This window comes from Henckelia pumila, chromosome 1, assembly GCF_033568475.1.
Source record: "Henckelia pumila isolate YLH828 chromosome 1, ASM3356847v2, whole genome shotgun sequence".
NCBI lineage: Eukaryota > Viridiplantae > Streptophyta > Magnoliopsida > Lamiales > Gesneriaceae > Henckelia > Henckelia pumila.
In genome coordinates, this window is record NC_133120.1 from 158,103,102 (window position 1) to 158,130,838 (window position 27,737).

At 31.7% G+C, this 27,737-nt stretch overlaps 2 protein-coding genes across 2 annotated transcripts; one reads left to right on the forward strand and one right to left on the reverse strand.

Annotated features, from left to right (window-relative positions):
- Nucleotides 1-2,416: 2,416 nt before the first annotated feature.
- LOC140875101 (cyclin-D1-1-like) lies at nucleotides 2,417-6,219 on the forward strand. The gene is made up of 6 exons (XM_073278644.1): nucleotides 2,417-2,822; nucleotides 3,091-3,177; nucleotides 4,383-4,481; nucleotides 4,624-4,825; nucleotides 5,116-5,246; nucleotides 5,332-6,219. Exons 1-6 carry the CDS (start codon nucleotides 2,589-2,591, stop codon nucleotides 5,536-5,538), a joined length of 960 nt encoding a protein of 319 aa, XP_073134745.1. The 5' UTR covers nucleotides 2,417-2,588; the 3' UTR covers nucleotides 5,539-6,219.
- Nucleotides 6,220-24,165: 17,946 nt separating this feature from the next.
- On the reverse strand, nucleotides 24,166-24,967 carry LOC140875744 (MLP-like protein 423). The gene is made up of 2 exons (XM_073279528.1): nucleotides 24,741-24,967; nucleotides 24,166-24,565 (listed from the first exon to the last, which is right to left on the reverse strand). Exons 1-2 carry the CDS (start codon nucleotides 24,919-24,921, stop codon nucleotides 24,294-24,296), a joined length of 453 nt encoding a protein of 150 aa, XP_073135629.1. The 5' UTR covers nucleotides 24,922-24,967; the 3' UTR covers nucleotides 24,166-24,293.
- Nucleotides 24,968-27,737: the final 2,770 nt, after the last annotated feature.

Here is a 27,737-nt window from a genome sequence, read left to right on the forward strand (position 1 = left end):
AAGATGTTAAATTTTTCATAACTTGAAGTAATTACCATCTTTAAAAACTAGAATAAAGTTGATGTTGACAATAAAACTAGCATGAGTATTCAAATAACAACTAAACAGAAAACTATCAATAAATTAATAATGCTCACAAAAATTCACAAATAAGTAATATTAAATTCAAATAAAGATAATCCCCATCTCAAGATACCGGACACTCCATTAATATTCTATCTTTGGACAAAATATTATCTTGTAAATGATATCTTGGTGTAGTAATCAAATACTGATCATAAGACATATCAAATAATAAATCTTCCTTTGGGCCGATTTATTATTCATATGTATAACCGAATAATAATCACATATTTATTACCACAATTGCACATGTAATTCTGTTAAATAATAACTTTTCTTTGGGCCGTTTAATTATTCATATAAGTTACATGCACAAAACATTTTATATTCCAAAACAAATTAATTTCCACAAGAGAAGTCACTTTGGTGACATGTTGCTTCAATTAATTTATTCCAAAATATATATACCTTAACAGTTCTTTTATTTAAATTTAATATCAAATGTAATTGACCCTTTTCATAAAAAAATAAATTTTAAGTATTTTTGGTCAAAGTCAACCTTTTAACGATTGACTGTACGATCAATGCTGGCTGACGGGCAAATCAGGCAAATAACTGGTCATGGGTGATCTTTTCGGGTTGGATGCCCGTATAATAAAAAATTAACTGACCCATGTATATTGACCCGATAAACTGAATCTTCATAAAATAATCAATTAATTCAAATAATGCAAATCTCATAAGGGTTACCAAACACTGATAGTAAATAACATGTCAAATAATAATCTTCATTTGGGCCGATTATTATTCACATGATGAAAATCAAATAACTATCAGATGTTTATCCTTCCAAACGTACATGTATCATATTAAATATTAACCTTCCTTTGGGCTGGTTAATACTTATAAAAATTACACATACAAAACTTTTTATATTTCAAAATAAATTGATTTTAATCAGCTCATTTTAAAATATATAAAAATAACCTTATCATTATTTGAATAATCGAAAATTTAAACCTTTAAAGCGAAATATCCTTAAAACCCTAAAATAAAAATATTAGGCTTATAACCAATTTAAACTTTATCCAAAAAATTTGTGATGAGTTCGAAAATTTTCTTAAATTTGAAAATGTTGTACCCTTAAAATTTGTTTTTTTTTAAATTTTGAATTTTCGAAAATTGGCAAAAAAAGTAGAAAAAACCCTAACCCATCTCATCTTCCTTCCTCCATGTCGCCGACACCGTCCTTTCCTCCAGCCGATCACCACCGATAGATGACAGAACACAGGGCGGCGACCACCACTGCACCATCACCGGTCCCGATTGCCAAGAAAACGGCCGGAAAAGTGGTCCCGTTTGCTCTGTTTCGCGCACAAATTCCAGGCACAACTTTGGCATCCAAATTCGACCGTTCACAGTGGTTTCCGGCCAATAACTGTACTATGTGAGGTGCCTTATCATGGGCAAAAAAACGCCTCATCTATCATCGCCGGAAACAGCCTGTAGATCGGTCGATTGGCCCGATTTTCGACGGCCCTGAAGCCCTAATCGAGAAATTCGATTTTCCAATTTTTTTTATAAATACGGAAATAAATAATAATAATAAAAAAAAACTGAACTGGAAATTCAACTTTGATTTTTTGTTTCCATTAGACCAAATCGAATATAAAACAGAATGACAATGTTGTCAACGTCGTGTGATCTGGGGACCATAACCCTATATTTATATTTTTGGATTCTATTTAAGTCCATCAATAAAATAAAAAAAACCCACTAATATCTACACATTAAAGGTCACACCTTATTAGATACATTAAAACCCAAATAAACTGAAACCTTATTTAGATCATTTTTATGGGCTAACTTTATTTGAAAGTTCACAAAACATAATTATTTACTTATAAGCCCCACCGTTGGATTTATGATCCAATAGGTGTGTCACATTTTAAATTTCAAATTTAAAAACTATCAATTTATGTTTTTCTATTTGGAGAATATGAATAATATTGTATCATGAACTTTACTGTTATGTTAATAAGCATAACAAAATCATATCATTTATTTTATATACATGCATCTCGTGTGCCACCACGACTAGTAAATATATATAAGTCCTTGATGCTAGCACACCAACAGTGCACGTATGGCCCGCATTGGACAAAACGTTCTTAAGGTTTCTATGTCTAGGCTCGGAATATATGTAGAATAAGGTTTTAAATTTCAAATTATTAATGTTTATATATATATATATAATGTTAATTAATTTCGAGAGTTGAAACCAGTATACAAAATATATTTGTAATTAAATTAAAATTTATAACAGCAAGTCCTAACTATTTATATGTCCAGAGTTAGTAGAATGGAGAATCCAAACGAACATACAGCAGACCAACGACACTCATCTTCTCTCCCAAAATCCCAGCTCCATTTCAACTTCATCGGCGGCGAATTCCCGGCGGCCTTCAAATCCACATACAACATGAGCAGAAGAGAATGACGTACGAGCGCAGCTCTCATTCGCAATGTCACTTTCGTGCTCCTCTGATCTTCTCTGCTGCGAGGATTCCAACATTATTATTTTCTCCGATTATGGAGATGACTCGCCGGGATACACATCGGACCTCGAATATCAGCTGCCGGAAGCCGAGGAATCTATCGCCGGGCTGTTAGAAGACGAGAGATGTCTCCCTCAAATCAACGTCCATCAATCTGTGGATGCCTCCGTTAGAGCTGAATCCGTCGCCTGGATTCTAAAGGTATATTTCTATTTTCCGATTCCGAGTCCGATTCCGATTCCGTGTATCCTGCGCATTCCTTGGGTGTAAGTAACTTCCACACTAATTAGTTACCATCATATTGGGCGGCGCACTTTAACATGGCTGGGATGCTATTGCTAGTATGTGCCACGGGGTGAGAGACTGGTGAAGAAACAAGTTATATATCTGCGGCGTATGATAGATTTGTGCGCCGTTTATGGTTACGAACTTACGATAGAGTTGGCTGATTAATATTTGACTTGTGCAGGTGCAGCAACATTATGGATTCCAGCCATTAACCGCGTATCTCTCCGTCAACTATTTCGATCGTTTTCTTCGCTCCCATAAGTTGCCGGTACGATTCTCGACGTGTTCAAATTTAGATAGTGTTTGGGACAGTTTTAGAAAACAATTCTCAATTTTTCTTTAACAAAATTTTAAAAATTTATAATAAAAGAAGTAAAATGTCAACTAAAGTAAACGAGTGATTTACACTACACTTTTCTCATGAAAAAGAAAAACGAAATAGATCTAACTGAATGCCAAAACTATGCCAAATTCCATTCACAACTTTTGTGAAGTCTTCCTGTACATGTTGTATCCCTTAATTTTAAAATAAAAATAAAATTAAAATTAAAAATAACAAGTGTATCCCACCAAATTATAGTGTACTGCGTACGTACGTAATGCACAATAATAAAGTAGGAGTAGTACGTACTAATTGGCCGTAAGAACTTTATCGTTTCTCTTTGTATTGTTTAAATAATGTTCAAACAGGAAAATTAACTTTTAGTTTGTGTATGAACCCAGTTTCTATTTAATAAGAAGCAATGTTTGGTGAGATGTTGAACATTTGAAGTGTCACACTTCTGGAGAATACATATAATAAATGGAGTTTCTTTTAATTATAGAAAAATTAGATAGAGACTCTTGTCCTTTTCATCTTTTTGTTTTTTGTTTTTTTTAACATCACTATTATTACTCAGACATATATTACTATTAATTAAATTATTCCATGCGTCTAAGAGTTTCATAGAATTAACCAGTAACAAGAATGACTCTACAAATGCATTATATATGTCTGAGTAAGAGAAACAGGATTACACTTAAATAATTTTGATGGGTTTTAATCGTTTTTATGATTAAAGTCATACTTGAGAAGTTATATAATTTTTCTAGTCGTCGAAGTAGATCTTAGGAAGGCATGAGATTTTACGATGCTACATTTGGAGTATTTCTAGTCGTATGATATGGAGAAATTTTAGTCCTTGAATCATCAAATTTTCAAATATCAGAGACCCACGCAATCTAACCGTGTTGAAATACAGAGAAAAATACACGGTGGAAGAAATTAGACTAAACCCGGATGGCCTGTTCTTCTCTTTTAATGATTTAGCAACCTCGGACGGCACCTCAATGGGTGGCATTATTGCTATTGTTTGCTCCGATAATTATTAATTATTACTTATAACTTTGAAGTTATATATAATAATCTGTTTTGTTTTGATATCTTAATTGTCCTTTTTTTTAATGTTTAACACGTATATTAAATAATTGCAGATGTTGAATGGATGGCCACTGCAATTATTGTCCACGGCATGTTTGTCATTAGCTGCTAAGATGGAGGAGCCTTTGGTTCCTTCTCTTTTGGATCTTCAGGTAAAACATTATTAAACTTATGAATTATTTCTCAATATTATTATTTATTAATTATCATTTTTTTCAAAAAAAAAAAAAATGAGGTGACAGCTCGAAATTTAATTTATAATCTGACAAAAAAAAAAATCATGATGATCAATAGGTGAAAGGGGCGAAGTTTATTTTTGAATCAAGAAATGTCCAAAGAATGGAGCTTCTCGTGCTGAGGGTCTTAGATTGGAGACTTCGAGCCATTTCTCCATTTTGCTATCTCAGCTTTTTTGCACTCAAAATTGACCCAGCTGGAACTTACACAGGGTTCCTTGTATCGAGGGCCAAACAAATCATTCTGTGTTATATTCAAGGTACTTGATTACAAAAATAAAGCTCAAAGAATATTTTTTTATATCTATTCTTTTACAATACAAGCACATGCATCTCTGACTGCAAATACAGACAGCAACTTCAGATATTTTAGGATGGTTTAATATTTTTTTTGTGATTAAATATCAGAAGTATAAAAATGTTACATATAATATTTGAAAAACATTGTACTTGACCATACTGCATCAAATTTTTTGTAACTTTAAACAGTCTTATCTATAACAACTAAAGCTGATTTTCACATGGAATATTAATTCTTTGTTATCACCAGAGGCCAGCTTCCTCGAGTATAGGCCATCGTGTATTGCTGCCGCGGCGATTCTTTGCGCGGCAAATGATCTGACCGATTTCTCTTTAATCACCGCGCAGCACGCTGAGTCGTGGTGCGATGGACTTGACAAAGTAAGCCACTAGCTAGTAGTTGTGTTTCAAGATTTTGATTTTTGTACATCGAGCAACTTTAGGAAAGTATAACTTAATTTTTTAGGAAAATATTACGAGTTGCTACCATTCGATGCGAAGAGTAGTGTCCAATAAGCCGAAGAAGCAACCGGTGGTGCTGTTACCACGTCTCCGGGTCACGGCTTGCTCTAGTACAACCTCATGCAACTCATCATCGGTGTCATCATCTCACAAGAGGAGAAAACTGTGCAAAAGCTCATGGGCGGACGAGAACGAAGGGGAGGAGACCTAATTCATGAAGGGATCATAAACGTGGAATGGAACCAACAACTAGACAAAATGGTGGGGCAAAGTATGTCAAAAATCCTCAATATTTTTGAAAGAGGGTAGTTCAATAACATCGACATTGTAGATAAAATATAGTAGACATATTAAGGCTATGCACAAGAATTTGGGCAATTTGGGATATTTTATTGTGGCCCTTTATTGGTGGGCAATTGCCATACAGATTGAATGGCTGGCTGGCTGGCTATGCAGGTTCCCTAGTGAAGGGGATTTGCTACATAATATTATTTTGGATTGTTTGAATTGTAGTGTGAATGAAGTGGGGGAGTGCTTGGATTCAATTGGGTATGATGAGTACTATTCAATTGGTGGGACCAAAAATTATGAGAGGCAAGTCAAGTTCCTCATATAGACTGCATTGATTTCCCCACAAGGTCCTATTTACAAATAGACAAACGATGGAGAAAAATATGGACTTCAAGTTTTATTTTTAATTTTTTAATTTTTTAGGGTGGAGATGATATACAGTATGCACGTGTGAAGGGCTCATTCGTGGCGTATTATTTTCGTTTTATGTATTTTTCATTTTTTTTCCCTTCTTCTTTTAATTTGTTTGAAGGAGATGAAGATGAGATGAGAATCTTTCTTGTATGGCCAAAAGTTGGCCGAATTAAGTACTAAACAAACAAAGGTCTTTGGGGCCTTTTTCGTGTGTAATGTACTTAATTTGGATGTGATATAAACTCATGCTTTATTTCTTGCATGTTTGACTTATAAGTATGAATGATATAATTTTTCTAGTTGTTTATTAGTTTAGGAATACGAGGAATTAATGTGAGAGTACTTTATAACTTACCCACAAAACCTAACTCTAATTTCCAAGTGTTCGAGGCTTAAACCAATAATGGTGAGGATATTTAGTTTCTATTCCATAAAACGCCAAAGCGATCATATTAGACGTGCGGAGAGTTATATCGTAGTCATACGACTGGAAATCACCCAGTTCCAAATATTGCTTAGAGTTGTAAACGAATCGATTTAACATTCAGTTTTTCGAGTCGGCACAAAACATCTTTGATTCAAAATTGTTTTTGTCGAGTCGAACTCGAATACAAATAATTTTGTTCAAGCCCGTTCGCAAATGTTAATATTTTATTAATATAAATATATAGTTCAAAATTTTCGAGTATTTATTTTCAAGCAATAATAGGAATATCTGGCGAACATGTTCAAATGAGCACAACCTCAAATATATCTCCTTCAAGCTGAATTCTAGTCTTAAAATTTTATTTATATTCAACCTCACTCTATTCATTTACTCCCACTTGTTGTGCATTACATGAGAGAATAAAAGGGTAAGGGTTAGAGCATCTCTATCAGTCTCTCTAAAACAAAAATTACATTAATATGGATTTTGCACTAAGAATTCTTCTACATGTCAGTTTACTATATTTAGATTTTATATGAACCACCGTTAAGATAAATAAATCCATTTTCTAAATAATAAAATAATATTTCTCTCTCCTCTATCTCATTTTTCACCTTTTTTTTTTAAAAAAAAAGGACTTGATATTTGTAATTTTCATTTTGTCTTTTAAATATAAGCTACCTTATTTTATTTTAGAATAACAATTGAAATTTTATTATGGTTTGTAAATATACTACTTCATTGAGTCATTTGCAAGTTTAGGCCTTTCCAAAAAAAATTTAAAAAATATAAACTTCTCGATCGAAGCATGTGTTTTCGTTCATGAGGCTTGTCAATTCTTTTTTTTTTTAAAAATAAAAATATATACATCTCGATTGAAAAACACATGTTACAACTCATTATAGCATGTGATTTTTGTTCATAATGCCCGTTCAAACTGTTTTTTACAGAATATATACGGTTATAGGAATATGGGTAGTCATTAGAATAGTTGTGCAAAACTGTTACAAAGATAATAATAAAAAGTTATGGAGGTGAGGGAAAAATAATTAAAAAAATAAAAATATGTTAAATTCGAGAAGTTGATGTATTGTAGTGAAAAGTGGATATCAAAATTTAATAAAATAGTTCGTTCAGCCTTAATTTTTTAGATTTTGGATAAAGAATTTGACGTGGGTAATCTTAAGCTATATATACGCTAATTCGCTTTCATATGATCATATCAGATATTTTGGTAGTGTTTGCAACCTCTAAAAATAAGTGATTATGAAGATTTTCTTCACAAATTTATGAATCGAATCTCCATAATACTTATTTTTAGAGGTTGCAAACACTTATGAAGTGTTTGCAATCACTAAAAAAAGTGATTGTTAGCTTTTGGCTTAAAAAAATCATTTTTGTGTGTTTCTTAAACCTAGATTATGTGTTAGCTTATGCTTAACTTAATTAAAATCCAAAAGCTAGTCATGTGGTGATTATGATTCTCCAAAAGTGATTCTAAAAAGAAGGTCATTGTTAAAACCACTCTAATCACTTATTTATCAAACACTACCCAATTTTGATTTTTAGATTTTCACATTTGTTTCCAAACACTACCAACTTTTGATTTGTCTTAACTTTTTATAATCTATAAATTAATCACTTCTACAAAAGTACAATCTATTGCAAACACTCCCTTAGAGTGTGTATAAATATCCAAATACGTACCTCATAACTATTACAACGTTCAAATCCATTACTGTACACTGAAATATTACTCCTAGTCTACTTATTTTTATTTATTCTGGATCTTCTGTGGCGACGAGAAAATGTTAGTTGGACTTCTTTAGCTATTTAAAACGACAATCTCAAGACCGGGATTCTTTAATATGCAAAGATCTTGCATTCATTTTTTCCCCAAGTTTTAGCTCAAAATTATATGTTTTTACTCAATCAAGTCTAATAGCAACACATAGAAATTAAAATTTTTTAATTAATTAATTAATGCTTTTGAGAACGATTTTTTTAATTGTTTTTTGACATAGAGAAAGTTGCATTTAATTTGATAAAATTAATAATAATAAAAAGTCGTATAGATCACGTTCCATTTCTCTTGATACCTCAAAGTATAAAAAAAGATCCCTTTAAATAGAATCCAAAGCTATAATCCCAAAAGCCAAAATTACTTTTTCTCTCCCTATCCAAGCATGAAACGTATGGTTGTTTAATTTTAAAGGTCTTATTTGTCAATTTTGTGAGACGAATCTCCTAACTGACCTGACACATGAGAAAATATTAATTTTCACTTCAGATATAGTTCGAGTCGATCCGTCTTACAGATATAGATTTATGAGACCGTCTCACATGAGACTTATACATATATAATAAAAAATATATATAAGATACAAATTTTAATATCGATTAATTAATTATATATGATTAATTAATATTCTCACTGGTCGATCACTTGATTGCCATCTAATCGAGTAAATTTAATAATAACTCTTTTTTTTTTAGCAAAATAAGAACTATCTTAGATATATGATATAAATTCTATATTTATTTTCATAATAACTGAAGAGATATATAGTTAATTTTTTTAAAAGAAAAAATAGTGGGTTTTTGTGAAAGAGCAGATTGGTGTGTAGTGGACATTGAACTGGAGTACTGCAAAGGATTCAAAAGTTGGAATGATTATCACAGTTATAAGATATAAAGCTTAGTTTTTATGCTGAATGCAAGGCATCCAACCTAGCTTTACTTTCATTTTCGTTTCATAAAGCCAATTATTCCCTCATTCTCGCATTTTTTGATCTAAAAATCGCTCAGTACGTACATACAACATGGTTGTATATCTTAGAATTAGAACATAGGCATGTCGTTGGCGGGTAATAACAGTCAACGATCGAATGAACGTCTATATTTTTTATTCGATTATTTTTTTATAAGAGCCCTATATTTTTTTTATTCCTTTCAAGTATTCTTTTTCACAAAGGTAACCAAGTTTGAATCCTCGAAAGATGAGTAAAATATTTCTTGTTTATCATAAAGTTTCCTATATATTCATCCATTCTTGAAACTTTACGCATAACATGTGACTTTGAGCATAGAAAGGGGGTGTGCGATATTAAAAGACGTGTTGATTTAGCTGAAAGTAAGCACAAATTTCTTCCCCTTTGGATGCCCATTTGGGAACCATTGAAAACTGATGAAAATAAACGGATGTGAATTCCCATATATATAGTTTTTAAATTTATTTTTTTAGTTTTACATCTATGCAGGAGAATGAATGCATGATACGCATGCAATATTTCAGTTGATTTGTATATTAGTTTCAATTTCACATTTATCTTAACGGAAATCAAATGAAATATAGTACATCAAAAGATGGTGGCAAATGTTATAAATATGCCGGGGAGCGTAGAGCTTTTAATTGGTGCATGATAGGGACTTGGTGGATCTCCAATTTTCCACTTTTCTGTAATCGACCCTACAGAGGGGCATTTCCCCCTCTGGATTGGATGGCCTTGATTGGCCAATTTCCATCCGGGGTCCACAATTTTCTTGTGGATGAAAATTGTGTTTTGGCCCATCCGGGCCATCCAATTTGCAGAGGGGTAATACTCCCTCTGCAGGGTCGAATAACCCATATATCTAGTTGAAGATATATGACCACTAAAACCCACTAATGGGTTTTAGTTGTTTTTTTTAAAAAAAATTCGTATCACTAAAATTCACTACCGGGTTTTAGTTGTCGGGATGAGTTGGACATCATTGGTTGGGCAGCTAAAAATTTATATATATATATATAATTTTGATATGTTGTCTATACCTATCGTGTTCATCTTTTGCATCATTGTGGTATCACTCAACTATTAGATTTATAATTCATCACATCCAATAGGTGACTGCCATTTCGATGGTAAGGACTGGAGTGGACAGCATATCAAAATTGTATGTATATATATATATATATATATATATATCATTAACAATACTCTATATATATATATATTATGAGTTTTGAGTTTTGATCACATGGGCAACCACCATGGGCAACTACGTGAGCAACAGCTTACGTGGCACTTTGGACATCCAATGATTGATTGCCACGTAAGTTGTTGCTCACGTAGTTGCCCATGGTGGTTGCCCATGTGATCAAAACTATATATATATATATATATATATATATATATGTATGGAACATTTTATTTTAGGTTATATAAATTGTAGGTTTCTCTAAAAAAAAAATTGGTAATATATCCACACAAAATTTTTTGGTAATTTTTGTCGGACAATTCATGATTTTAGTCCACTAATTTTTTACTTTTAACTTAATTTTAGTAAGCTTATATTGAAGTAATGATGTGACATTAGAAAATAATAACATGTCCCTAAACATTATTAAGATATCCAATGTCACGTCAATTATCGCCGTCAATTCTCTGGCGATAGTAGAAACGTTTTTAAAAAATATATATATTTGTACTCATAATGAGTTTATTTAATTCTTATTTATTTCATCCTAATTCAAGAAATATTAGCTCGCGATATTTTCAGTTGATCAACTTCCAAATAATAACATAATAATAACTCCGAACAACAAAGTTAATGTTTCATAACATATTTTACAGAGAATTGTTATATATGAAATTTAGTTTCATATATTTTTTTCTAAATAATTTTTTTTTGTTATTGTTGATAGTAAGGGTGGGATCGGGTTGAGACCCGTCCGGTAACCCTCCTGCTCAATCCTTGTTTTGAAAAGAATCAGGAGACGTTTTTTTCTCCCGATCCCGCACCCGATACATTTCAGGACCCAAACATTCGGGATCCCGTCGAGTAGGGAGAGTAGATACCGAACATTTTTAAGGTTTTGTTTGAAAATCCAAAACAATAATTTTTTTATTTTTTGAAATAAAATACTACTTAGAAAATTATTTTTCTTAAAAAAAAAACTTTTAACTTAACACATATAATATTAAAATATTACGAATAATATTTCAATATTTTTTTAAAAGAAGAACTACATACTATGCATCAGATAATTATTAATAAAATGTTAGAGATACAAATTATTATATAAATTTTGTTAAATATATGGTAAAATTACATCTCTTATTTCAAATATTTTTTAAATTAAATAATTATACATATATATTAATTAAATAATTAATTAATTTTTAAAAAAAATACGCGAGAGTAAAAATCATTTCTTGATTCTACTCTTCGATTATTCAAACAATAAACAATTATGCGAATTTAATACACAATTAATTATTATATATAGGCTAAAGCCCAATAAAATTTAGTCCAATCTATTAATAAAAATATTAATATAATATTATTTCAAAACGGGTCGGGAATCCCATCGGTAAATGGTTTTACTCCCGATCCCTCTCCCGATATGAATCGAGATGGAAAAAATCCCAAAACTTTGGGTCAAAAAAATATCGGGTCGATATTTTTTCGGGACGAGAATGACATGTGATTTGGGAAGGGTCGAGATTGGAGGAAATTTTGTCGGCCCTAGTTGATAGTGTAAATTTGGGTTATGTTTCTTTTCGGGCTTTATGATATTTAAGTAGGCCTTGTATCATGGGAGTTTTTAAAAATTTTAAAATTTACATCATCCAATAAATTCCTCAAGCCCGAAACAACAACATATTTTAGTAAACAAAGCTGGCCCCCTCAAGCCCAAAATTACAACATAGTGTAGTAAACAAAGCGGCCCAACTGCGCTCTATTGTATCTGTAAACCAATAGCCACCAGTTACACCACATTGGAATTCAAGATTAGGAGTGAGTCTCTATGAAAACTAGTATATGGCCGCACGCATTATGTTCTCGTACAGTCATGATTTTATTTGTAATTTATTTTTATGTCATAAATTTTGTAACTATGTTATAAAAAATGTTTAAAAATACAGAGAGTAAATCAAAATTGGAAAATAAAAAAAACTTACTAAGAGCATTATTGGTATATTAAAAAAGACTAGTTCTTTTGTGAGGCGGTCTCATGGATCTTATCTGTGAGACGGGTTAACTCTACCCATATTTACAATATGAAGTAATATTTTTTTGCATAAAAAGTAATTTTTCTCATGGGTGACCCAAATAGGAGACCTGTCTCACAAAATTGACCTGTGAGACCGTCTTATAAAAGTTTTTTCCATTAAAAAAAGTCTCACAAAAATTCAATTATTATTTAGCTCTCTCCCTTAATTAGTAGTATGTATATATTAGATCTATGTAATCCAATGATTTTAAATTAGAGACGGATTCAAGATATAAGAATTGGGGGGCCGCATATTAAGTGAGGAAAATGTGTGGCGATGTTGTAGCTACCAATTTTCAATAAAGATGGTTAATTTACTCAATTTCGAACTGTGGTTCATGCGTTATCTGGATTTTTTTAAAAATAAATAGATTTATTTTAAAAAAACAAATTGAAATGAGGGCAAGGAGATTCGAACCGGAGGTCTCTTCATCTTCTAACCAGCTAAATAAATTAAGGATATGCTTGACACGAGAGAATGAGATGGAAATTGAATGAACATTCTCATAGGAGAATAACTATTTCCATGTTAATGGAAATAGTCATTCCATTTATTTTGGATATGAATGGTCATTCCCATTTCTCATTTTTAGTTGTGTAGATAATTTTTTTCTTTTATATATAGTTTATTTCAAATAATCTACACTTATATTATAATATAATAATTTATTATAATCTTGTATATAATATAATAAATTATTATATTATATATAATAATTATTATTTATTAATAATTATTAGTATTATGATTTATTTATTTACTTAATTATCTATAATTATTATTAAATATAAAAATATTATTTATTATTATAAAAATATATTATAATTATTTAATATTATTATAATTAATATTAAATAATTATATTATATTATGATTAAGATATAAGTTTCGATTATCATACTAAATATAATAATTTAATAAAATTAATATAAATTATTATTTTATTATTTAAAATAATAATAATAATAATAATAATAATAATAATAATAATAATAATAATAATAATAATAATAATAATAATAATAATAATAATAATAATAATAATAATAATAATAATAATAATAATAATAACAACACTATCACATTTGGGTATCTATTATTTTTATTTTTGTTTAAAAATATTTGATTATTAAAAATAATTCAATTCTATTCCCTTTTGATTTTTTCTCTTACCAATCATTGGAATGAAATATAATTATATATCATTTCATTCTTATTCCATTGTAAAGTTGATTTCACTCATACCTTATTCCATTCTATTAATATACCAAAAGACCTAACCAATAACTTATGTAGTTTATTTCCAAAAAAAAAAAAAAAACTTATGTAGTTTATTAAAATATAGAATAATATTTATTTTGGTACACGAACTATGAATAAAATATCAAATTAGTACATGAAATAATTTTTGAAAATATTGAATGAAAAAGGTTGTTTATGAAGTTGGAAAAGACTGGGGCAAAAGAGATGCGCGCTCGAGCGCGCGGCGCGCCTGGTGATAAATCGAAGGCACCAGGTAGAGCACCCGCGCGCTCGATCGCGAGTTATTGCCGCTCGAGCGCGCCTGGAGTTGAATCAAGAATCAAGGCAGAGCACAGGTGCGCTCGAGTGCGCGTTTTGGCCGCTCGAGCGCGCCTGCCGCTAATTCAGAGAAGCAAAGCAGAAACGGTGCGCACTCGAGCGCACGTTTCTTACGCTCGAGCGCCCCTTCCGACTCTTCAGAAAAGGTGTTATCTTTTTCGGGCTTTTCTCGCTTTGGGTTGTGTCTTTCAATTAAAAGACATGTTCCTTGGACCCAAACCTGTAGTTGTACATATATATATACAATCCCTTATACGTAAAAACATACGTAAGAAAAAGATTCAGAAACAAAAACATCAAACATACATATTTCTGCATTCTTTTCTTATTTTCTTCACTTGAAAATTCTGCATATCAGAGTTCGTAGAGATCAAGTAATTTGTTGTGCTGCTATTACTTGATACAAGTCATTGTATCTTAGGGAGATGATTGCCTACACCGTTGAAGCACTTGGATACGGGGCAATTTTGTCTTGCGGATAGAAAACATCTCTCGCCTCTACTATCCTATTGTTGCTGTGATTTTGCTATCGTTTCAGAATCCGAAATACATATCAATAACAATAACAATAATATATATATATATATATGTATATATATATATATAAGTATATGTTATATATAAATGTAATATAGTTGATTGATTTGATTGTAATTTTCCTTTTCTGCACTAATCCCTCTACCCTATAAATAGAGGTGTTTAGTCCATATATTAGAGACTCATCTTTTTCTATTATATTCTCTCTTGTCTTTTATTCTCTCATCTTTTTTCACTAAATTTATAACACGTTATCAGCACGAGTGCTTTTCAAGGTAAAAAAAAATTATTATCATCTTTGCATGAATGCTCTCGAAGAAGCACAATATTTCGATCTTATATTGATGCTTCTCGAAATCGCATAGATTTTATTTTTATGTTCATACTTCTAGTTAATCATTGATGCTCCTGAAGAAGCACAATATTTAATTTTATGTTGATATTCTTGATATAACACACCATGTTTTTATATTGACATTTGATAGATCTACGGATATAATATTATCATTTAATTTATCAATATTTCCGAAGAATATTGATACGAGATATAAAAAAAATTGTCAATATTGATATATGATATAATATCTGACAATATTCCTGAAGAATATTGACTTGATGACATGGTATATTAATATTCATCAATATTCCAGAAGAATATTGATTTGATTTTAACAAACTAGGCAAACTTATGATTTAATGTTTAAATCAAAGATTGTTTATATTCTTGAAGAATATTGACTCAAGATTTAAGATCTATTCATATTTTTGTAGATCTATCAATATTTCTTGATGGAATATTGATCCAATATATAGAGTTTGTCAATATTTATGAAGAATCAAATATTCCGAGATTTTTCAAAATTCTAGACGAATTTTGATATTAGATTTGTCAACGATAATGATATAAGATCTAATATATGTCAATATTAACAAACAATATTGATTCGAGACCTAATATATATCAATATTCCTGCAGAATCTTGACATGTTTGTTTATTATTCTTAATTTTGTTTACTTAACTAATTGCTAATATATTTTTTTTAGTTAAACACAAATATTTGATTGATTAGTAACTATGGCAATATTAAAAGTTTATATATATTTTCATAGTCTACAAGATATCATGTTTATTTATATTTTTTTTGCACAAATCGTGATCTATACCTTAGATAAATTTAACTTATTTATTTTGGTAGCTCATCATTTAATCTTTCAGATGTTCATATCCTTCATGAAAATAATGATATAAGTTATATTATTTTGTTGCGTTAATTATATATGTCTTTGATGTAATTTCTTTGAGCTATACCTTATCTAAATTATAAATTTATTTTTAGATTAATGAAGGAATATCACGATGAATATCTAGCTGATAGTGGTACAATACACACCATCCTTCAAAGCAAAAGGTATTTTTTGGAATTAACATTAGCTGAAAATAATGTTATAACAATCTCGGGTGCATAAAAAATTATTGAAGGTCATGAGAAGGCAAAAGTCATTTTACCAAATGAGACAAGCCTGTATATTGAAAATGCACTCTATGCAAACAAATCAAAATTTGCTTAGCTTTAAAGATATCTTCCGAAATGGATATCATATTGAAACATTGAATGCAAACAATGTTGAATATCTTTGCATTACATCTATTTTATCTGGCCAGAAGCAGATAAAAGAAAGATTACGTGCACTTTCCTCTGGAATGTATTACACAATAATAAAATCAATTGAAGCAAATACAGTCACAAACAAGAAGTTTGCTGACAAGAAAGGTTTTGTATTATGGCACGACCCACTTGGTCACCCTGGAAGTTCAATGATGTGAAGAGTAATAAATAATTCTCGTGGACATCCCTTAAAGAACGAGAAGATTCTCTTACATGATGATTTTTCATGTGTGGCTTGTTCACAAGAAAAATTAATTATAAGACATTCCCCAACAAAGATTGATATTGAAATTCCAACCTTCTTGAAAAGAATTCATGGGGATATTTGTGGGCCTATACACCCATCATGTGGATCATTTCGATACTTCATGATATTGATTAATGCCTCGACTAGGTGGTCACATATTAGTTTGTTAGCATCTCGAAATATAGCTTTTGCTAGATTACTTAGGCAAATAATTAAATTAGGAGCTCAGTTCCCTGATCACTTAATCAAGACAATTCGTCTTGATAATGCTGCTGAATTCAAATCACAAGCATTTGATGAATTATGTATGTCGATCGGGATTTTAGTTGAGCATTCAGTTGCCCATGTTCATACACAAAATGGTCTTGCAGAATCATTTATTAAACGATTGCAATTGATTGCTAGACCGCTACTCATGAAAACAAAACTACCATCTGCAGCTTGGGGTCATGCTATAATACACGCTGCATCATTGATTCGCGTGAGACCAACTAATTACCACCAATACTCACCTTTGCAACTTGCATATGGTCAAGAACCTAAAGTTTCTCATTTTCGAGTATTTGTTTGTGCGGTACAAGTTCCTATCCCACCTACACAACGAACCAAAATGGGTCCACAACGTAGACTTGGAATTTACGTGGGATATGATTCACCATCTATCATTAGATATTTGGAGCCTTTAACGGGTGATTTATTTACTGCAAGATTTGCACATTGCCACTTTGATGAAACTGATTTTCCAACTCTAGGGGGAAAAAAGTTGTATACAGAGGAACAACGAAAAATTTTTTGGAATGAGAAAACATTATCTCATTATGATCCCGAAACAATCAATGTGAGCAAGAAGTTGAAAAAATTATTCATTTGCAAAGACTTGCAAATCAATTACCCGATGCTTTTGTTAACACAAAAAATGTGACAAAATCATATACATAAGTAGAGAATACTCCGGTGAAGATTGATGTCCCTGTAGGACCATGTAATACTTTACCCACAAACATATCTAAAATACGCCAGAAGCGTGGTCAACCAATTGGTTCGAAGGATACGGTACCTAGAAAAATAAAGGTACAAGATAGAAAAGCAGTTATAGCTCCAGAAGAAGCAACTGTACATGATATAACAAGAGAAATAAATGAAACAGCTGTGGAAAACATGATTCATGAAGAATCACAATCACATGAAAATATCGAGATTTCGACCAATTATTTGATATCTCGTAAAATATGGGATCGAAGTAATACAAACATCGATGATGTTTTCACTCTAAATGTAGTCCTTGATATTATGCAAGAAAATGATGATCCTGAACCACAATCTGTTAAAGATTGCCAACAAAGAAATGATTGGCCAAGATGAAAGGCAGCTATACAAACTGAATTAGATTCTTTAGAGAAACGTAGAGTGTTTGGACCCGTAGTTCAAACACCTAAAAATATAATCCCTGTAGGATACAAATGGGTGTTCATACGAAAAAAAAATGAAAATGGCGAAATTGTATGATATAAAGCCAGAATTGTAGCCCAAAGTTTCTCTCAGAGACCTGGAATTGACTATGAGAAAACGTACTCACCTGTAATGAATGCCACCACTTTTCGATTCTTGATTAGCTTGGCTGTATCAGAAAAATTGGACATGCGACTTATGGATGTGGTTACTTCATATTTATATGGTTCACTTGATAACGACATATACATGAAAATTGCTGAAGGATTTAAGCCATCAGAAGCAAGTGATACAATCCCTAAGACCATGTTCTCAATAAAACTGCAAAAGTCATTATATGGATTAAAACAATCCGGGCGCATGTGGTACAATCGCCTTAGTGAGTATTTATTACAAGAAGGTTACACAAACGATGCTATTTGTCCATGCGTTTTTACAAAAAAGACGTATGAAGGTTTTGCAATTGTGGCAGTATATGTGGATGATCTAAATCTCATAGGAACTCCCGAAGAGCTCACCAAAACTGCCAATTATGTAAAAAGTCAATTTGAGATGAAGGATTTGGGAAAGACAAAATTTTTTCTTGGCTTGCAAATTGAACATTTACAAGAAGGAATATTTGTTCATCAATCCTCATACGTAGAAAAAATATTAAAACGATTTTACATGGATAAAGCACATCCATTAGCATCACCAATGGTCGTTAGATCACTTGACACTAATAAAGATCTTTTTCGTCCACTTGAAGATAGAGAGAATATCATTGGTCCGGAAGTACCATATCTGAGTGCAATTGGTGCATTATCATATCTTGCAAATTGTAACCGACCAGATATAGCTTTTTCTGTTAACCTTCTAGCAAGATATAGTTCTTCTCCAATCCGAAGACATTGGAATGATGTAAAACATATATTTCGTTACCTTCGTGGTACAACTGACATGAGATTATTTTAATCGAAAAAATCAAATATCTCTTTAATAGGATATGCAGATGCAGGCTATCTTTCAGACCCGCATAAAGCCAAATCCCAAACGGGTTATGTGTTTACACGAGGGGACACCGCTATTTCATGGAATTCGACAAAGCAAACTTTGACAGCGACATCATCAAATCACTCTAAGATCATTGCAATGCATGAAGCAAGTCGAGAATGTATATGGTTGAGATCTATAACTCAACATATTCAAGAATCATGCGGACTACCAACAACGAAAGATAGCCCGACGACTATTTTTGAAGATAATGCTGCTTGCATTGCACAACTAAAGGGATGATATATCAAAGACGATCGAACGAAACACATTTCACCAAAAATTTTTCTACACGCACGAACTTCAACAGAAAGGTGATATTGATGTCCAACAAATTCGTTCAAGTGACAATGTAGCTGATTTATTCACAAAGGCATTACCGACATTAACATTCAAGAAATTGGTGCAAAGGATATGGATGCATCAATTAAAAGATATTCGGTGATTGAAATCAGGGGGAATATCAGTTGTTGTACTCTTTTTCCTTCGTTCAGATTTTTTTCACTGGGTTTTACTGACAAGGTTTTAACGAGGCAACATTGGACTCTTCATCAATCATCTAAGGGGGAGTGTTATATATAGATGAAATATAGTTGATTGATTTGATTGTAATTTTCCTTTTCTGCACTAATCCCTCTACCCTATAAATAGAGGTGTTTAGTCCATATATTAGAGACTCATCTTTTTCTATTATATTCTCTTTTGTCTTTTATTCTCTCATCTTTCTTCACTAAATTTATAACAATATATATATAATACTAAATTTTTCTATTATATTCTCTCTTGTATTTTGCCAACCCTTAACTGGCCCGACCTGCTCTTGGTCGGTTCCGGTCCGGGTTGGTGAACTGGCTGTCTGGGTTTGGGTTCGGGTCCGGTTAACCGCCGGTTCCGGGTCTAGGCCAACCTTTGTTTTTTTTAAAAATAATAATTAATTTTTTTAAAAAAAACTTGTACAATTGAACTTTAAAAAACTCTATCAAATATTTTATTATCTCAATAAAAATATATATTCCATTTATTTAATAAAAAATATATACATTTAAACTTTTAACATCTTATAATATTAAATATATTTCATAAAAAATATATGAATTTCAACTTTCAATATTTTATATTAAAAATTTTATCTATCTCAATAAAAAAAATTATATATATTAAATAAAAAATATATTACATTTCAACTTTTCACATCTTATATTAAAAATTATATCTATCTCCATAAAAATTTATTACATTTATTCAATAAAAAATATATTATATTTCAACTTTCAACATCTTATATTAAAAACTTTATCTATCTCAATAAAAAATCTATTGCATTTCAACTTTAAACATTTTGTATAAAAATTTTATTACATTTAATTATATTCAATCACATTCTATTAGCCAATGATCTCTTTGCCTAGTAGCAAGAGTAATACCCCAATAACATTTGGTCTTGGGTTCAAATCCAACATGTGTGGGCATTAAATATATACAAAATAATATTATTTAATTTTTTTTAAAAATAATAATTATATTATTTAAATATAGACCGACCTGCCCGGTTGATCGGGAGAAACCCGTCGGGTCGGCGGTTTTCAAAATGAAAAATAATTAATGAGATCCTATCATATGAGTAATACCCAAATCATTCATCCAAGGGTCCACATTTCAACACATGGTCGGTCCGGTCATGGTTCCGTGTCAAACCCGTTGACCCGATTAACCGGCTCGTTGACCACTGGCCAGTTCCGGGTCGGGTCCGAGTTTTACCCGGCCCTTGACCAGGTCTATCCACCCATAGTAAAATGATGATATGTAATTCTCTACTAATAGCAGGGGCGATCCTAAGGTAGGGCATGCCAGCGACCGCTCAGGGCCCCACCTTGAGATGGGCTTTCGATTATTTTTAAAAAAATTAGTATTTAAATTAATCTAATATCCAAATAAATTTAATTAATAAATAGTGATATAACAAAATAAAAAAATCGTGAATAGGTTTTTATGACAAAATTTTTGCTTCAAATGAGTTAAATCACCACAAACTCTCATGGTTCACTAACTTTGTTCAACTTCTATCTCCTTTCCTCATGCAACCCTCCAACCAATTTAATCCATGCATAAAAATTTCTCGCAGAACATCCGTTGTATCATAATTAATCATACCGTCAAGTTTTTCTTACTTATTATTCAATTAAACCATGTTGATTACTCATACTGCAGTCGATTATGAAATTAAATAATTTTACAAAAGGTAGAATTTTTTTTTAATTTTTTTTTCATATACTAATTGATTGTTGCATCATTAATATTCTAGTAATTTATATTACACGAATTTATTATCTCTCTCCTATATATATGTATATTGTTTATTCGTATTTGACTTTATTATTTAGTATTATTTTACATTGTTTATGAATTTAGTTAAATAGTTACATTCTAGCATAAATATTCATCATAATTAAAATGTCAAAAAAATGACGACTTCTGTTTTTAAAAAATGCAATAAGAGTGAATTTTAAATAATATTGGTTGTTAAATAATTTATTTTGAGAAACTGTGTAAAATTATTTCTAATGTGTATATTTTTTAATATTATATGTATATATATATATACATTATTAATGAAAAAAAATCGTATTTTTAACTTCGCCACGTGTCGTAGGACCGCCCCAAACTAATAGCATAGACTTTGCTACACGCGGGACATCAATCATAATTATTTATATACGTTGAACTAGGGGTGGGTTTTTGGTATACCGTATCAATAATATTGATATGAAAAAAATTTATATCGGTACCGATATCGAAATTCTGAAATTTTGGTATGGAAAAAATCCATAGTAATACCATATAGATATCGAAAAAAAATTCGATATACCAAAAAAATGTCAATATATCGAAAAAAATTTTGGTACAGTATCACGAAAAGTCGGTATTTTGGCTCGGTATCCCAGTCATATTGAACCATCTTAGTTGTGTATGAACCTTACTTTATCTATGTAAATTCAAAAATTATATACTTTAGGAAAAATTATAATTTTATAAGTCAAGTAAGTTGTTTATTTTGGAGATTTTAGTTTTGTAAATTGTAACTTGTCAAAGTTTAGTTTTCATCAGTGACTTCAACATTTTTTTTTCACCCGAATTCTTTATTTTGCGACGTTCTTCTACGTTGCTTGTGTGTTGGCAATAAAACTTATATTACATACATAATTAAAATCCACATAAGAATATAAAGGGAAACTTCAAGATTTTTTCCTTCCATTTTAAAATTATGGGTGCCGTTTTGCTTTATTTTCACATTTATTTTTGCTTCAGTGGATTTCAAATTGTGTAGCATTGGCTTTATTATTGCCATATAAGAAAAAACTGGTGTCCTATAAGTAATATTCAATAAGTGTAGTAGCTTTCGACAAAACAATGACCAAAAGAAAAAAAGAATTCCGAATTACTGGATGAAATTTGACAAGTTATCGAATTAAAATCCAAAACAACCCGTCTTACATGAATACATTTGTAATTTTCCGGATAATTTATTATTCAAACTTTTATATGACGTTTTATACTGTATTAATTGGGCATGTACAATTCTAGGCAACATTACCTATATTATAACCACATGCATCTCGCTATATAAAGAAGCATTTCTTGGGTTCTTACAATCAAACCATCCCTTGATTTTTCAACAATTACATTATAGTTTGTATTCACATAAACTACTTTTCTAGTGTAATTATATTCGCTAATCTATATTAAATCGGTCCCAGCTTTATGTTTGTATTTTTGCAATTCTAACTAGTTGTTCGCTTTTTAAATTTTAGTTTTAGTCTAACTTTATTCTTTTTTTTTATGTGATGTTAATGTGATGCGATCGAACACAATGTTCATGTATCTTGTTGCACATAAGTATCCAGGAGAGCCATTGATCATGACTAGCTAGTCCCGAAAAGATCGAGGTAGTTGATATTGAGAACAAGGCAATGACTTGTAGTGTAATCGATGGGGATATATATCTTGAAGTCATACAAGAGCTTCAAATCAACCATTGCTGCAAGTTCCAACAGTGATGGAACCCTAATCATGACTTACTCCGGTGAAATACGAAAAACTAAACGAGCAAGTCCCCGACCAAGAAAATGTCACAGGTTTCATCCTCAACGCGCTTCGCGGTTTGGATGCTTGTCTTCTCCAGGCATGAAAAATCCTCAGCATAGCTGAGCTAGGATTTTGATGGAGTTCTTTTATTTTGATCTATGAAATAAACCTTAATCTTGAAATTAGAGCTTTGTTGTTGTGTTTGCTGAAGTGAAGTGATATATATCTCTGTACGTTACGTAGTAAAAAAACTTCATATGGGTGAATAATTAATTGAAATATGAATTAATTGTTGGCACATGGGAAAAAGAATTATAAAAAGGATTAAATTTTTTATTTTCTTTTAACTTTGTGAAATCTTAACAAATCTAATAGTACGAGAAAATCAATTATGAATTGTATACTTCACCTGCGCTAATTTTGGGATTTTTCTATGTTATACCTGAAGTACTTCTTCCTCAATGATGTGGTCAAATGTAAACCATTGAATCATCAATACACATGTCAATTTTCACAAAAATATAAGAGTCCCACGTGATCTAATGGTATAAAAATAGAGGAAAAAACACTTTCGGTGTAGCATAGACTAACCCTACTTTTGGGGGTTTTCAATTTCCATTAGATTAGCCAATAAAACAACATATTTCTTACCGAGGAATTGAAGAAATCCTGATTTGTTGCTTAAATATTATATATCATCCAAAAAATATAAATATATCACTTGTTCATAAAATAATTTTTTTACAAAAAATTATATTGTTGGATTTATTCCCCAAGCCAAAAGTACGCATTTAAAAAAAATATTTTGCAAAGCTTAGAGCTTCGGTGAGCCGAGTTAAAGGACGTACGGAGCTAGAATTTTTCCATTTAGCTAGAGGTTCAGAATTGTACTTATAAAATAGGTAATCAACACCAAAATGTTCAATAATACATCGCGAAAATATTGATGAGACTTTGCATCGTCAATACTAGTTTAGTCGCACATCTTTAAATTTCAAGCAAATTTAGTATTTTTTTTCCCCTAGAATATTGATGAAATGTTGCATCGTGCGGTGCCACGTCAACAATATATAGCGAAAAAAACTAAAATTATTTTTTAAAAAAAATAAAGATAACAGACTAAAATCTAATTTTGACAAAATAGATGACCAAAATCACAAATAAACAAATCCATACAAGAATCACTTACAATACTTCTTTTAATTTTTATTGGCGAGAAGATATTTATCCAAAGAACCGAATGTGAAATCGATGAAATCCTGAACGTTGTGTGCAAAAGCCTCGGCGGTCGCCCTTTCAAATTTTCCATAATATCTCATTATGGTCCCATCCTCCTTTGGAATTAAAACCAGAGTGGCCTCGAAACTCTTGTAAATGTCAGAAATATCCCCGCCTAAAAATGTGTAACTTATTATTTTCTTCTCATCATCTACTAAATCCAGCCTTTCCTTTATATTTGACACCGGAATCCCTGCGAAATCCACATATGTATGCTCAGTTCGTAAAGCCGAAAAAAAAAAGATTCGAACATGTAAGCGTGCAACAATCCAAGTCTCATGGTTAGATAACTCTTTTAATAAAGATAATTATTGCACCTCAACAATTACAAACAAATGAACTTATGTTGTCGTGTATATTACACGTACCTGTTACATATTTGATAGTACGGACCGTGCCTGTGGAGCTGCCGTCTCCTTCATGCACCTCAACCTTGTCGAAAACTTGAGGGAAGGCATCACTGCATATGATATGGAAATTTTTGACGAAGTCCCAAATCTTTTGTGCATCGGATTTGGCATCAAAGTCCACTGAAAATGTGCATGCCATTGTATATGGTACTCGAGTATGAAAGTAAATTATCTGAGTGCAAAATTTATGGTGTAATGATTTTGATATTCATGCATGTATATATACTATATAGAAAAGGAAAATCGAGTTGAAGTCAAATTTAGGCGGACATTAATTAATTGAGTTAAATTAAATTAAAGGCGGCGGCGAAGATTGCTGACCAAATAATTGAAATTATTGAAAGTCATTTCATATATATATATATTTTGAAAAGGTCAAATCATATTATAATACGGAATCATGTATTAAATGTTTTCTTTCTTTTTCACGACTCTTACCAGAAAGTATTTTTTTTTTTGAAAAATATATTACATGAAGGTTAAAACTATTTTAGTATTTTTGTTAGAAGCAAAAAATAAGTGTTTGTGTGTGTGTGTAGTTTTGCAAATATTCAGAAATATATTTTACTGTTGGCATTTTAAAATTAAAATTGTGAACTTTGTAATGATATAAAAGTGTCTAGGGAGTGTAAAGCAAAATATGTTTACATTGGGGATTTTTCAGCAATTTACCGTATAAAAGTAAAAATAGTACATATCACTGTCATTTTAGTTGTTTCCATAAAAAGATCTTTAGTAATATAATCATAAAAAGAACTTATAATTATTTTATTATTTATCGCCAAAATAATATTATTTTTGGTTAGTTATAATTCCAATTTTAACTTAGTTACCAGCTAGGGGTTATTCCCCCTCTTTTTTTTTCTTTCTTTTTAAAAAATAATAATAATGAAAAAACCAAATCATCCAATGAAAATTTATAGTATTTAAGATTTTTTTAAAAAAATATATATATCAGATATGTATATATAAAGTAAACAATTTTTTAATACATTACAAATAAATTAAATTTTTTTTATATATAACCATTAAAAAACTAAAACATTTTTTAGTACATTACAAATAAACTAAAACAAATACTTAATTAATAAAAAAACATATAATTATTCATAATAATAAAAAAACAAAATAAAAACTTATAACTCAATGTTAATATTAAAAAAGATAAATATAAAAAAAATTACATGGTATATAATTATAAAAACATTAATATTAAAACATAAAATTTTTAAAAAAATTATTTTTTTAATTAAAAAAAATATTATTAAAAAAATATTATTTTTACATTCGGATCGGGTCGGGAATCCCGTCGGGAAGAGTAGCCTATCCCGATCCCGATCCCGATCCCGATCCCGAAATTAATCGGGTCGGGAAAAATCCCGACCACTCGGGTTGGGAAAATTTCAGGTCGGAAAAATTTCGGGACGGGATCGGGTTGGGAATCGGGACGGGTCGGGATTTATATAAAATTTGCCACCCCTAAAATGCAATAATACTCCCTGATATATCTCAATAAAGTGATCTCCTTGGGTGAGCTGAAGAAACTTCTTCAACAAAAGATGAACTGCTACTGGCCTGAAACCACGAACAAGAGTGTTAAGGTGGGCCGGAAGGTGTTTCGGCGTATCCCCTCCCACGCTCAAGTCAGATGCTAGGATAGCGAAATATAGAGAGTGGTGTGTGCACACAAGTGAGAAAAATTTGGATCCAAACAATGAAAATAAACCTGGTATTTATAGGAGAGGACTCCGGATCTTACGCTTACCTTCCTAATCAAGAACCCGAGAATCCCGGGATCATGATCCCGAACATATAGGCGGAGATCTCGTCTGGATCTCCTTCGACAAAGGAACTATTGATTTGTACATCTTATCTGAGCTGAACTGTAGTCACTAGGACTCTATATTGCTGCTCTCCCTGGAGTCATATGGAATGAGGTGAATGGGTTATTGCTGAACCTTTGAACTCACTTTAAACACTGATCCTAACATCCCAGCTAGCTCACCAAGGTTGCCGAACCAATTTACCAAGTTAACTCCCTACTGACATCAGGGCCGAGCTAAGCTCCCAAACTCCCGAGCTGAGCTCCCGACCCGATCTGGTAATTATGGTGGGGAAACTTGGCCGAGCTCCTGAGCTCCCGACCCGAGCTGGTAATTATAATGGGAGAGCTTGGCCGAGCTCCCGACCCGAGCTGGTAATTATAGTGGGAAAGTTTGGCTGAGCTCCCGAGCTCCTGAGCTGGTCCTAGTTGATTAGGGACGAGCTTTTATCTTAGGGTCATTGATGAGCTGAGGTGATTTCCTCCTCCGGGTATCACAAGTCCCCCCTCAAAAGTCGAACTGAGGCCAAAGACTCGAAGTTTGTTATTCTTATTATGAGATGATCCTAAGCGAATGCCGAGCTGAAGTGCCCCGCCAGGCCCAGCTGTCATTCTGACAAGTACTATGTAACGGTAACTTTTCGAATTACAAAGAATCTGAGTCGTACACCCGTCTACATTCAACGGTCCGATTCGACCCGAGCTTTCTATAAATAGCCCCTTACTATAAAAAAATTCATTTTCACTTTCTTCACTTCTTGCTTTTGTGAATTCTCTCTTAAATTCCTTTTCTGAGCTTCTTTGCTTTCTTCCCTTTCTTTCAAATTTCTGAGCTTCCTAAGTAAGTAAATACCTTTCATGGCCACTTCTTCCCGGGCTCACTCTGGAAGCTTAGACGAAGTGTTCCGTGAGGTGGATCAATTTGATGCCTTTGCTCTTACTCCCGCAGGAGAGCCTATAGGACAGGACCCTGCTCACCCCTCGACGTCAGCTCAGGATGATGACTTGGGCACTGACCTTGATGTCCCCGTGGTGCCGTGGTTTGAGCTATACCCTTCCGAGCTAGATGCCTCGGACGAGGATAGAATAAGGACTCTGTCTCACGCTCCTGCGGATTACGAGTTCATTATCCC